We start from the raw sequence: 14,645 nt of genomic DNA, 5'->3' as shown, positions 1-14,645 counted from the left end.
CCCTAAGAAACCAGAGGCCTTCCTTTTGGGTATTGTTGGCCAGAAGGTGTTAAAGAAGGACCGAACATTTTTTATGTACGCAACAACAGCAGCAAGGATACTCGTCGCTAAGTACTGGAAAACCCAAGATCTACCCACACTGGAAGAATGGCAGATGCAACTGACAGATTATATGGAATTGGCTGAAATGACTGGCAGAATCCGAGACCTGGGAGAAGAGACGTTGGAAGAAGACTGGAAGAAATTTAAGATTTATCTACAAAAATATTGTAAACTATATGAATGTTAAGAAGGATGCTAGAATATAAACAACTGGGCACCATTAAGATAGGGAGGGATATATGAAGATAAGTTAAATTTAAGAAAAGATAAATTTTTGGAAAAATTAAAAGGTATATTTAATTTTTTAAGATTTGAATAAAGGATATCAAAAATTAGAGATATAATATTGGAAAATTAGATAATAAGAATGGAAATAAGGGAATAAATTTGTTGGAAAATTTGTTTTTTGGTTAGGACGCAGGAGCGGGAGATGTGAGGAAGTCCAAAGAAGTTAAGAAGACTGTGTTAAAAGATATGTTATATTGTATTGTTTATTGGAATTGCAACTAAATTAAAAAAATGCTAATAAATATATTATTAAAAAAAAAAGAAAGTAAGGGGAAATGTCTGTGCGTGTTATGGAGCGAATGCCTGTGGGTGGCAGGGGGGATCTGCTGTAGTCGTGAGCAGAGGATCCATGGTTCCCCTTCCTTCCCTCCTCCGTGGTTACAAAGCATGGATCCACATGGATCCTCAGGATTTTGCATTGGGCTACTCCAAACTCACTGTCAGATCACATGTCTGTGGCCACAGCATGAACCACAAAACTCATATATCCACTATTTCATTTAGATATTTTTTTTCTTGTTTTCCTCCTCTAAAAACTACGTGCGTGTTATGGTCTGGAGCGTGTTATAGAGCGAAAATACGGTACTTCTGAGTAAAAATGCTTAAGATTGCAGTATAAGACTGCAGCATCTTTACACAGTTACCTGGGAGTAAGCTGTGGGAGGCAGTGGAAGACAGGAGTGCCTGGCATTCTCTGGTCCATTTGATCACGAAGAGTCAGACACAACTAAACAACTAAACAACAACAAAGCTTCATTGCATTCAGTGGGACTTACTTCTGAGCACTAAAGACTTGCAGTTTAATGCTCTAAAGCAGGGGTCAGCAAACTTTTTCAGCAGGGGGCCAGTCCACTATCCCTCAGACCTTGTGGGGGGGGCAGACGATATTTTTATGGGGGGGGGGAGAACGAATTCCTATGTCCCACAAATAACCCAGAGATGCATTTTAAATAAAAGGACACATTCTACTCATGTAAAAACACGCCGATTCCCGGACCATCCGCGGGCTGGATTTAGAAAGGCGATTGGGCCAGATCCAGCCCCCGGGCCTTAGCTTGCCTACCCATGCTCTAAAGAATAAAATAAATGAATAAATACTCCACAAGTTTCCTTTAAAAATTGCTGGCTGCTGAACCATTGCAATTAAGGAATTTAAAGTGGATTGGCTACATTTTCATTCCAAATTACAGGAAGGGATAAATAGAAAGTGCTTTGTATGTCAGCATCACATTTCTTTCATTGCAGGCAGTGGCGTAGCGTGGGTTGTCAGCACCCGGGGCAAGGCAAGTGATTTGCGCCCCCTAACCCGTGGATTTGCGCCTCCTAACCCTAACCCCCAGATGTTGCGCCCCCCCTGCACCCCCCACGCTACGCCACTGCGGAGTCGTCCGCCATCCTGAGCCAGCGGACCGACCGATCGCTCGCCCGCCCGGAGCCGCTGCGGCCGGAGAGCTGCGCCCGATCGCTCTGCGCCCTCTGCCCGCCGCTGGCTCTAGGCCAAACCCCGGGCCCGACTCGGGAAGCAAATACCGCGCATGAGAGGAAAAGATGCGCAAACCCCCGGCGCAGGCGCCCCGCTTGTTGACACGGGAGGGGAGGGGGGGAGAGGAAACGCTGCTGGTGCCGCTGCTCCTCGGCAGCGGCTCCTCCTCTTAGCCCGCCCTGCTTACATTTGCGCCAATCCCCACCCACTAAAGCCTTCGCGCCTCCCAATGGGAAGCCTTGCCGGGCGGCGGCCTCTGCTGCCTGAGAGTTCTAAAGCCACGCCCACTTTCCCAGAGACTGGCTGTTCTGAGGGATCCAGGGCAGGGCCGGCGTGCGCGCGCGCTTCTTGCTGCCGGGGCGCTTGCTCTAATCCCGCCTTCCCTGGGAGGGAGGGACGGCGGTGGCCGCGAGCGTCTGGGGTGGGGCGCGCGCTGGCTCTCCCTGGCGGCCCCCGCGCCTGGCGTTCTATCAGCGCGCCCGCCCGCCTCCTCTCTCTTTCCCCACCCATCCTCCACGTGCTGCGCTCTAACCCGGAGTTAGAAGGGAATTAGAACACGCCCCCCGTGTGGGGTGGTTTTTTTTTTTGCTGCTTCTTCTTTTTTTAGGGCTTTAAAGTTATGCTTAATATCTGCAACACATTGAGTGCTCATCCAGAAAAGTTGAGACTCACCCTCCAGTGCTATGCTCATGAGGCGCTTTCCTTCTCGTTGCTTAGGACTTCGTAGCAGCGGGGGAACCGCCAAAAAAGCCCCTTCGGGCGCGCGGGAGGAGCGAGCCGCCCGCTTTCCCGCCCTCGCCGGCCTCCTGGGGCGCACGCAGCGCTCGCGCCCTCCGCAGCCCGCCCAAACGCGCGCCAATGCCGGGCGGGCGACGCGCCCCCTCCGGGAAGCGCGATGTAGGCGCCGCTCCTGCACCCGACGGCCTTTTCTGCAGGGCTTCTAGCTGCAAGCGAGTGTGCGCGCAGAAGGCGGCGCCTGGGCTGGGGAGCGCGCAGCCTCGTCCTTTCCATCGCAGCCAGCACTGTGAGAGAGAGAGTGAGCCACCAGGACCAGGTAGGGGCAGAGAGCTCCGAGTGCGCCCCCAAAAATGTTGCGCCCGGTGCGGCTGGCACCCCTTGCACCCCCCACGCTACGCCACTGATTGCAGGTATTTTATTTTCAGTATAAAGAGGACTCAGTGTTTGTAGCAGATTTTATGCAGCAGTGCCCTTTTTGTGTATTCATATGATGTAAACATGTATGTTGTCCTTTAGATCCAAACACACACACACACACACACACACACAGAGAGAGAGAGAGAGAGAGAGAGAGAGAGAACACATGAGCCAGCAATACTCCAAAGTGCTTCTGCTTCCAAAAACAAACGGGAAGGGGGGCATGATCATTTTCCTGGTTTCCCTGCTTCTCCTAGATCAGGGACACTTTTAGACTCTGGAGCCCATGGACGGGCTGCAGTTGGAGGAAGCCGCTGGCAAGTTGGGAGCCTCAGTGGTGCCCATCTAGAGGCTTCACCCAGGGCTGAGACCCCAGCTGGCTCCCCTCCTTAGCTATGGCCCTGGGCTCCAAAATACAGGTGGTTTCCTTCTCTCCTGCTTTTAAAGCTGGGAGTTGCTTGTCTGTTGACATCCCTATAATTGCACACCTGAGCATGAGGGCAAGTTTAGAGAAAGGCACACAGCCTATGCAAGGTGCCTAATGACCACGTCTCCATCCCACCCGCCTTCCCGCCAAAGGTTCTAGCACATTAGTGTTACTGAAGACTGGATCAGAGGTGGCATTAGATGGGTCAAAAAATACTTTGGTCAATTGAGAGGTCAACGACCGTCAACTTCGGGTCAAGTCATTAAGGCACAGGTGTACTGGAACCCTGGGAAAGCACAGGCAGCCATGTCAATTACAAAAAAAAATCGGTAGCCTTCTGGAAAACTCTAACATCTGCTCTCTTCACAGAAAATGATGCCAGATCTTGGAGATCTCTTATTCCCACAGCAGTGGACTCGGGGGTAATTCCCATTCCCTGCCACTTGCTATCTATACCATTACGATGGCTACTGGAGTGGGTTTGCTTCCTGTTTCCTGCCGAATCATTTCCTCTTCCTGTTCAGAGATGCCTGCAGTTGCAGTACCTGGCCAGCAGGGGATGCTAGGCAGTGAAGCTGACCTTGGAAGCCACTTCTCCTATAAAAGGGTGTGTTTGTGCGCAACCTTGATTTCTGCAGAGTTGGGGATCCCCACACCTGCCATTGCGAAGATGCGCAGTAAAGCACTTACACAAAAGCAGCTTCCCCAAAATTACTGATAGCCCCCACCTGCCAAAAGAAGTTATTGGTGGCACACTTGCAACTGAAAAGGTTTAGAATAAATTCACTTGCAACTGAAAAGGTTTAGAATAAATGGTAAGTGGTACATGTGGGAACTTACCCTTACCCCTCACCTCCATCAATGGAGGTAAGCCCACAAAAACCATTATTTATTTTATTTCATAATAGTTATACACTGCTTGATTGAAAAACCAACAATCAAAGTGACTTAAAAGGGAAAAACCAATAAACTTATAACTAAAAGCAGTTACCTATTTATTTATTTTTTAAAAACTTAAAATCAGCAACCAACTAAAACAAATTGAAACACACAAAGATGGAAAGAAGATAAAAAGTCCCTAACAGAGAAGAATGGCAGATCAAGTTGATGGCTAAAATAACCAGAATCAAGAAGACCAAAATTTTAATAAAGAATGGAGAAAATTTATAACTTATCTTAAAGACCATTGTAAACTGTTAAAATCTTCAGTAGGATTGGAATAACACTTGTAGTTGAATGGTGAATTTTGGACATAATGGAGAGGTAAAAGATTTAGATTGTCATAAAAGATGCAGGAGGAAATGATTAAGAATAGGACCCACCAAAGGGAGGGGGGAATTCCAAGAGATTCCTTGAAATCTTATTTTTATGTTGTATGTTGGATATGTGACTGTAAAATTTTAATCTGAAAAACCAAATAAATAAATTTTATAAAAAGAAAGAGAGAAAAGAAACACACACCAACATTCTACCTGTGCAGGTACAGCAATTATTGTGCAAATCTGAACACACCTGCTTAGAGAAAGCCCAATAAAATTACCACTAAAAACAGCTACATTGAAAAAATTTTAAACCAGCAACCAATAAAAAAACAAAGTGAAGCGTGCACCAATATCCTACCTGTAGCAATTACTGTGCAAACCTAAACATTCCTGCTGAGAAAAGCCAATTCCGTTGAGTTAACTGGGTCTTGCTTCTAGCAGGTATAGTAGGACAGCCTTCCCATCCCACAGAGCTGGAAAGAGAAGGCCTCCTATATTTGGAAAGCTGTTTCTCCTGCTCACGGGAGACTTTGAGGCACCTAACCATAAGCCTGCATTTTTATCAAAGCTTCTATATATTTCAATCAAGGCTTGTATTTAAAAATGAGCTTAAAAAAGGATTTTCAAATGTTTCATGCCAGGCAGAAGAAACCTTGGCCATTCTCCTAAGACAAGAGGGCCCCATTGATTTATAGTAGAAAAACAATTCTCAAAGTCATAAAAAGGGAGAATTACATATGCTGCCCCAAGGCTGAGAAAACACCATTAGGAATGGGGAAAGATAATACTAATGTGCCTCCCAGTAAAATGAGCCAGATCTTCTTTCTAAGGTTGAAAGGCCAGGAGCAAATGGAAAGAAAAACATTTAGCTAGAAAGAAAGAGAGCATTTTTGGGGAAGTCTCTTCTAAAGCTGTTTCTTAAACTGAGAGAGTTAAAAAGGTTAAAATGTGTTAAATGTTGGAAAGGCAACTGGCTTGGCAGAAGAAGCAGCTTCTTCCTATTTTATTTTGAGGCTGGAGAGGAGGGGGAAAGGGGGAGGTGCAAACTGAAGAGGCTTCTTTTAAAAGCTGTGTTTTATTGAGTTCCTTCCTTTTTACTTTGAAAAGCTTTATTCTTTTAAGAGGCTACCTATGATAAATGTATGAAATATATTAGCTTAAATATATTGGCTTAAATGTAATTATGCAAAGGATTTAAGGAATGCTAGATTCTTATTTCATATGGTTGTAAGAGTTGTATTTATCCTGAAATTAAGTCAGCCACCAGCCCCCCCCCCCCCCTGCCAGACAGAAGACGCCATCCAAGCAGTCTTGATATATAGTTGTCAGGCATTTGTTTAGAAACATTAAATGAAGGAAATCTTTCAATGTTGATGTGAAACTCAAGATCCTTGACATCTGTTGAACATAAAATGTAAGATTAAACATTTGTTTTATAAGGCAATAGGGCAAGGAGGGCAAGAGGTGAGCTGGTAATTAAGATTCCATGTAAGATATATTATTACTTATATGTCATATATATAGCTCTTTGTCTCCCTTATAAGGGCAAGGAAATGGGTGTATCTTTTGTGGGTGTATCTTTTGTGATTGGTTCTAGCAAACAGCCAATAGGAATTTCAACCAGGCTGATTGGACAGAGGCAGCCACAGGAGGAGCAAAGGGGGCTGGATTAAGGGAATATAAGTGCTGGCCAGAATGGCAGGAGGCCAGGCCAGAGCTTGGTAACCATGTACCACTGTGCCTCTTATTTATTTGTCTGACAAATAAATTACTATTTTAATTTCTCTATTGCTGCGTTGAATATTTCATTCCAGCTAAGCGTTAACCACAAGCAGGATGCTACAACTTCAGTTGGATAATTTACTTTATTTCTTGTGGCAGGCAATTTGGGTGTTCTTTGACCACATGGAATACTTGACTTACATCTGGATGAGATACAAGCAGCCTTTTTCACCTCTCAGGAATATGGCATGGAAAGCGCATGGCCTCTTTTTTTCCATACCTACAAACTCATTCTCTCTACGGCATGAATCACCTTTGCAGTAAGGACATCCATTCTAAATGCCTACGGTTTGTTTGTTTTTTTTTTTAAATGAAGGTCACTATTTAAGAGGTGTTTCTTCAATCCTGCTAATTAGAATTTGTTCCTACAATGTACAGTTTTGAGGGGGGGAGAGGAGAGGGGGGGAAACTGCGAGAAGAATAGTCTCCATTACATTTTGCAATGAAGATAGTTTTTTCCACAGGGCAAGGAGCCAGAATGATTAGCAAGGGGGGGCAGTGCAGGGGGAAGAGGCAGGCAGAGCAAAGAGCGTCTTTAAACAAATTATTACACAGTGGTACCTCGGGTTAAGAACTTAATTCGTTCTGGAGGTCCGTTCTTAACCTGAAACTGTTCTTAACCTGAGGTACCACTTTAGCTAATGGGGCCTCCCGCTGCTGCCACGCCGTGATTTCTGTTCGCATCCTGAAGCAAAGTTCTTAACCCAAGGTACTATTTCTGGGTTAGCGGAGTCTGTAACCTGAAGCGTCTGTAACCCGAGATACCACTGTACAGAATGAGAATCCAGCAATAGTTCCCACTCCTGGCAAAGCATTCAAACAGCTTTCCTTGGCCGTGCAGCTTGTTAAAAACACAAGCAAGGCACTTTAAGGATTACAGAAGCACATTTTCAAACACACACACACACACACACACACACACAAGCTACGTATGTTGGGACACAGCCTGTTGGCGATGCTGTGTTTCTTGAGCCTGTTCCTTCCTAAATCCCTGCTAATTTGAGGGTTACGAGAGGAGACACGCTGGAAAATCTGAACCAGGTCGCCAGAGCGTTCAGGGCCAGGGTACCTGCCAACGCATACAGTAGACACAGCAGGTATGCTGGCAAGCTGACCGGAGTGCAGCCCTGCGCCAAAGTAATAGGATCATTGTGTGATTTGGTTACCAGCTGGCAAAGTTAGTTTAAGAATTACCGGGTCTGGCTCGCCTACATCCCCACTCTGCACACACACACACACACCCCACACACTTAAAAAAGGAATTTGGATTTCTTGACTATGCTATGCAGCCCACGGAGCTGTCCTCCCATCCCCTGTTCTCTCATTCCCAAGTTCCTTTTGGGGAAAGGTTCTAATGCAGCCTCAGAACATCTTCTGGCATTCAGAAGGTCCCCAGATTCAATCCCCAGCGTCTCCAGTTATGGCAGGGAGAGTTCCCTGCTGGGATGGATCTTTATACCAGTGGCAGCTTCCTATGTTCCTACGCTTAAGTTGCATGATCATAGAATGGTGGATTTTGGAAGGGACGCCTGAGGCTCATCTAATCCAACCCGCCGGCCATGCAGGAATCTTTTGCCCAACATGGGTACCATTATCCAACGGCAGAACAGTAGCAGAGAGCCAACAGAGCACAGTGAAATGAGTGCTGGACTGGCAGGAGAGAACTTAGTGGCTCCCCTCCACTGTGGGAAGCGGGGAGGGGCAAACAGTACTGATAGAGGCTTCATGCGGGAATGTTTAAATAATTCTCTAGAGGATAAGGGTTCATCAATAAAGACCTGGTTATGTTTAGAATGATACCGAATAGGGAAATATTCGCTGATACCAAGATGAGGGATTCTATGGAATGCAGATAGAGAGAACTGAAAAGAATAATGATCTGTTGTGACCTTGACGGAAGCGTACAATAGATGCGCCTTCTTGTGTTTTGGCTCATTTATCTCTCTTTTTTTCTTTTCTTTTCCCCCCTCCCACCCCCTCCTTCTTTCCTTTTTCCTTTTTCTTTCCCATAATGGCTTATGTTCTATGCCATGTACTTTGATTTTTTTGTAGTTTTTTAGCTTTTTCCTTTATAATAATTAAGGATTTTTCTTTGGTAATTTTGGTTGTTTATATTTATCTGTATATTTATCTGTATATCTTATATTTATCTGTATTTTGTTTAAAGCAAAATAAAAGTATTGAAAAAAAGGAAAGAGGCTTCAAGCTTAGTTGCCCCATCATGAGCACAAATCATCACGAATGTACAATACAAAGCAAGCCTGGAATGGCTCTTTGGACTGCCTATGGCATTTTCTGAGAAAAGCAATGCCAAACCTAGACAGCATCTTAAAAAGCAGAGACATCACCTTGCCAACAAAGGTCCGTATAGTAAAAGCTATGGTTTTCCCAGTAGTGATGTATGGAAGTGAGAGCTGCACCATAAAGAAGGCTGATCGCCGAAGAATTGATGCTTTTGAATTATGGTGCTGGAGAAGACTCTTGAGAGTCCCATGGACTGCAAGAAGATCAAACGTATCCATTCTTAAGGAAATCAGCCCTGAGTGCTCACTGGAAGGACAGATCCTGAAGCTGAGGCTCCAATACTTTGGCCACCTCATGAGAAGAGAAGACTCCCTGGAAAAGACCCTGATGTTGGGAAAGATGGAGGGCACAAGGAGAAGGGGACGACAGAGGGCAAGATGGTTGAACAGCGTTCTCGAAGCTACCAGCATGAGTTTGACCAAACTGCGGGAGGCAGTGGAAGACAGGAGTGCCTGGCGTGCTCTGGTCCATGGGGTCACAAAGAGTCAGACACGACTAAACGAATAAATAACAAATGGCATTTTCTTAGATTTTTGAAAATGTGTCCCCAAAGAGATTGGGGATCTCTCTCCTGCTACCTGGCACAGGGAGATCACCTCTCCTGTCCCTCCCAGTCCCTTGCCAACACCCATCTGCTGTCTGTGCATTAGATCAGTGGTTCCCAAGGGGGACAGTATTGCCCCCTGTGGGGCGGGTATTACCTAGGTGGGTGCTAAGAGGCAAGAGTGTGGTTGCTGGAGGAGTAAATGACCATCAGACTTTGTAAAGCCGGTATCACTGGATCAAGTTTCATTTGTTGAATGAATTAAACTAAATAGTTTTAACTGGATTTTGAGTGCATGTGCAATTCATTGTTACTGTTTTGAATTTCAAAGCAAATTTCCTTCATTGAATTTTTATTCAGAATTCATTGGGGGCTGGGGCAGCTCAGTTGGCAGAGCAAGATGCTTTTGATCTCAGAGTTGTGGGTCCAAGCCCTACATTAGCCAAAAGATTCCTACCTTGCAGAGGTTTGGGTTAGATGACCCTTCTGGTCTCTTCCAACTCTATTATTCTATGACTCTATAATTCTATGGTTTTATTGTGCTATTATCCTTCACAGTGCAAACCACTATTCTGAATAATGCCTTTTTATAGGGCAGGGGTCACTGAGGATAAGTTTATGGAACCAAGGGGTCAGTGGCCTGGAAAAGGTTGGGAACCACTGCAGGAGACGAATGAAGAGCTTTCATACAGGTTTCTACATTTGCTTGGGAGCCCTGGTCATGCAAGACTCCCCGCTGCGCAAAGGAGTCTGGGAACTGTAGTTTGACAAAGGTGCTGGAAATGGTGGCTCTGTGTGGGGTAAACTGTCCTTCCCAGGATTCTTTCAGGGGAAGCAATGTGCTTTAAGGGTCCTTTAAATGCACGCACCCTATGACTGCAGCCAGCTCTCTTTCAGACTTTGCCAAAAATGCAGTGGCGAGAGGGGTGGGACTGGTCAGGTCTGCAGGGCAACTTCACTCTCCTTTCTTGAAATGTCAGCCTTTCGCTAACTGTAAGCTAAAAGGGGGATATGGCTCATGCGGTTGTTTCATCAAGACACACTCGCCAATAGCCCAGGATCACATCATGCCAAAACAGTGCCCACACGACTCTGGGTGCCAGTCACTCTGGGAAAAGGATGGGTTTTTATAGGCTTTCGCACAGCAGATTTATGCAGCTGAGGCTGCAATCTCATGACGTTGCATGTGCAAGCTAGAGAGATCCTTCCCCACCATTGTACTGTATTTATATGGATTCCAAGAGACTTTGGAAGTCGTTCCAGGATACTGAAGCCCAACTATTTCACAACGAAGGGAAACTTTTTACAGCTGGTGGAAATAAGCGAGTATCTCCTGGGTGTCACCCAAGAAAGCAAGCATGATATTAATCAGCTGTTTTCGCATGAGCCTGTGTGTGCGCACATAGGCATTCTGTGCTGGAGTTTCCAAAAATATGCATTGACTATAATGTCCAACTAGGGCATGACTTTCATTACCTCATTAAAGCATGGATTACAATAGCTGGACATTTGCTTCCAGTCAGTGTTGCTTCTGTAATCATCAATCAGAATCCAAGAACAAAGAAAAGCCGGTCTATTTTCCGTCTGTTTTCAGCCAGGCTGAATTGAGAAAATGCAGGGGCAGCCCAGATTGGGTGTGCTCGCATGCATGTAGATAAGAAGTTAAACATTAATTGCTTTCCAAAGGCATAGCTTGATAGAATACTCTTTGAAAGTATCCAAATAAAACCAAGGCAAGGGCAAGCAAAATGAAGTCCATGCGTGGACTTGCCTTGTGTTCTTGGAATTCCTCAAACCACACACACGCACAAAGTTTCTTTCTGATAACTGTGTGCCAGGGAATGTTAGTGTTTATACTAAAAGGGCAAACTGGCTCAGTTTCACAGGCACACATAATAAACACATGCCCATCGCCACCCAAATTTATTTACACATTGGACCCTTTGGTCTTGTTCTCACAAACGGCAAATGAGGTGTTAGAGCAGCTTCTGGACTGCTCATGAATAAATGTTCCTGCAGAAAGAGAGAGGGATATGGAACTCCCTGCACATAGAAATCCAGTTGTCAAAGGCAGCTGGGCTAGACCCCCTTCTCCCTGGTCTCTAGGAGAATGGCCGTGCCTGCAATCTGAACTCTAAAGGACTTACTTCCCCACCAGCCACCAGTGAAATCTCAGGCCTAAGAGCTGCTTCAGAAGTGACAATGACACAGAGGGGGACAGAAAGCACAAACTCTCCAGTGCTTTCTGTTTCTTTGCCTCTCTTGTCCTTTTCCAAAATGCAACACTTGGGAGAGGCTCTAGCTGAGGGGTGTGGAACCCTTTACAGAGAGACGCATTCCCCTCCAGGCAACCTTATGAGAGCCACATGCCCATGGTGGTCAAAACACAGGCGGAAGGAATGTTGGATGCCAATGCCACCTTTGTGCAGTAGGAACACAGCATGCACATTTGTTCGGCCCAAGCTGATGCCCTCCAGAGTGCAACTTCCACCAGTCCCAGTCGTGTTGGCTGCAGCCCAAAGCATCTGGAAAGCACCAAGTCGAGGAAGGACACCATCCCATGTAACACTTGCACAAATGTCTTCTTTTGCTGAGTTATAGTAGCTCATGTCGAAAGAGGTCCTTGCAAAACTTCCCCACGTGGCCTGCATATTTTTCTCTTAACAGACCTTATCTCTAAACTGGAGGAAAATGTACTTCTTGTAAAACACACACACACACACACAGCACCCCAAAACCACATTTACAGCAGGCACTGCAAAAGGTGCCAAGTTGGTCGATATAACCTGGAGAAGCTACGCTGTGCCCACAGCACAAAGTTGGCATGGTTTAATTTGCTGCTGCCTTATCAAACCTCTTTTGTTTTCTTAGTTCCTCTTCTAGCCTACCTTCTAGGACTGTTGTGGAATTACATGAGACTACTTAAGCAAGTAGGGCTACAGGGGTTTTGCACAGAAGGAAGAACTGCAGATGAAAGGATGGGCAATTGGGGGGGCAGGGGGAGAGAGAGAGAGAAAGGGAGGGAGAGAGAGAGAGAGAGAGAGAGAGAGAGAGAGAGAGATGAGTCGCTGCAGCTCCTGCCTCCACTCCCAATTCACTGCCAAATTAAAAAGTACAAGGGGAATATCCACGATGTGACTTAGCAACCGTACGTAAGAGGCACTTAGGTCTCACCGCAGAATAACCACAACTAGACCACCGGAGGATAACCACAACTGTGGGGGGGGGGGAGAGACCGTGGCTTAGCGGCAGAGCACATGGGCTCAGCATACAGAAGGTTCCAGGTTCAATCCCCAGGATCACCGAATAAGGCTGGAAAAGACTTTTGCCTGAAACTCTGGATAACTGTCACCAGGCAGTGTAATCCAACTTCCACAAACCTCCCTGGCAAGAAGCATAGCCCATGGTCAGGGAAGACAGAAGTCCCAGTCCAGCGATATCTGGCACATGTGAAACGGTCTCCCTTGGGACGTGGTGGACTCTCCTTCCTCGGAGGCTTTTAAGCAGAGGATGGATGGTCATGGATGCTTTAGCTGAGATTCCTGCATTGCAAGGGGGTTGGACTAGATGATCCTTTGAGGTCCTTACAACTCTACAATTCTGTATTAGTAAAGAGGACAGAACATGATAGACCCTATAATTCAATAATTCGGTATGCAGGGGGGAAATTGCTAAGCCCCGGAGCGTGCCTCAAAGGGTGGTGTTGCAACAGCGGTGGACGCAAAACAATTTAAAGAGACGGCTGGTCCGTGGGAATTTGGGAGGGTCCAAAGAGATTAGACAAGCAGTAAGTAGGAGAAAGTTTTCAAATCTTCCATGAAGAGTTAGTTAGAATCAAGATCACTTGTCCTTAGTCCGTGCTTTGTATGGTTATGTAGGAATAGAGGGAACACAAGAGTCATGCCATTGAACTGTCTAGCTCAGTATTGTCTACACGGACTGGCAGCAGTTTTAAGCCAGGGTTTCTCCAATAAGATAAGACCAGGGTTAGGGTTAGGTGTTGAACTTGGAAGCTTCCATATACAAGGCAGATGCTCTACCCTTGCATTACAGCCCCTCTCCACAATACGTTAAGTACAGATAATCATAAGGAATCAGAATAGGGATAGGGAATCAAAGTTCAGGTAGACAAGAAACAGGTAAAGGAGACAGGTACCACCCCAAAGAGTTTAAATTTAAAAAAACAATAGGTTTTTGTTTCATCTCTTCGACTTGCCCAAGTCCCAAACATTTCACATGGCTCCCAGGAAGAGTAGCCATCCCAACGCCTGTAATAATCCACTAAAGAGGAAAGGACCCCATCTTATTGAATTGTTCAAATCAACATCACCTATCAGGTGTGTGGCCAGATCATCTCTCAGATCAGCTGATGCTCTCCAAGAAGAGTCCCTTCTGGGCTAAAAACGACTTGGAAGTTGGGTCCCAGATGGACTTTACTTGTGGATACCCAGGGCTGCTTCCTTGGTTTAGATCTCTACAGTTCTCTAGAACTCTTGATCAACTTACCTCTTCATGGCTGTACCAGCACGCTGATTGAAGAGTTCTCAAGGGTCCTGGGAGCAAAGGTTTTTTTTTTAAGACACAACTCAGACAGATGAAGACTGAAGTCCCATCACTCGCAGGTTCACGGCGCTGCAGGGGAGGAAGACTTCTTCCCTGCTAGCTCGGACGTTGCCTTCCTTCTCCCCCAGTCGATGCAACCCCTTCCTCGCACCCACACAAAACGAGGTTTGCAGATAGATGTCCTCTCCGCCCTGCCCTCCTCCCCAAAGCTCGCTCTCTCTTGCAAAACCTGGCAACCGGAGAGGAGCGCAGCCGAGAGCTCCCTGCAGGTGTCACCGCGGAGCCCCCTCCTGCCCAGCTACTGCTCTCACCCCTCGGCGCGATGGGGCTGGCGGGGAAAAAGTCCTACCCAAGGAGGAGGCAAGCCGGTACTTCGGCGCAGGCGCCCTGAGACTCAAGCCACCCCCTTCTGGCTGCAGCCGAGGAGCCGCCCCTCCCCACGACGCGCAACCCCCTCCGCCTGCGCTGCCCCCCTGTGCCCACGCCCCTCCGTGCGCAAACACAAGCAGCCTCCGCGCAGCTCCAGCGCGCGCGGGGCGGGGGCAGGATTTGCAAAAGGGGTCAAGGCATTTCCCCCTTCCTCAGAAGCAGTGAATTGGGGAGAGGGGCGGAGGAAAGAAAGGAGCCCTCTCTCTCCTGTTTTCCCATGCCAAAAGGGACTTAAAAAAAAAAAAGTCCGCCCCCACCCCATGGGGTATTTTGTTCCCTCGAGGGGGAGAGAGAGATGCGTTCAGA

At 46.6% G+C, this 14,645-nt stretch overlaps 1 protein-coding gene across 1 annotated transcript in view; it reads right to left on the bottom strand.

Annotated features, from left to right (window-relative positions):
- Nucleotides 1-14,251, bottom strand: part of PRSS23 (serine protease 23) — a 22,384-nt gene extending 8,133 nt beyond the window's left edge. The window contains exon 1 of the mRNA XM_081860605.1: nucleotides 13,854-14,251. Coding sequence (XP_081716731.1) covers nucleotides 13,854-13,861 — 8 coding nt within the window. The 5' untranslated portion in view covers nucleotides 13,862-14,251. The remainder of the gene's footprint in view (nucleotides 1-13,853) is intronic.
- Between the last annotated feature and the right edge of the window lie 394 nt (nucleotides 14,252-14,645).

Source organism: Podarcis erhardii (genome assembly GCF_964252035.2).
Source record: "Podarcis erhardii genome assembly, chromosome: 4".
NCBI lineage: Eukaryota > Metazoa > Chordata > Lepidosauria > Squamata > Lacertidae > Podarcis > Podarcis erhardii.
This window is presented reverse-complemented; position numbering and strand designations above follow the sequence as displayed.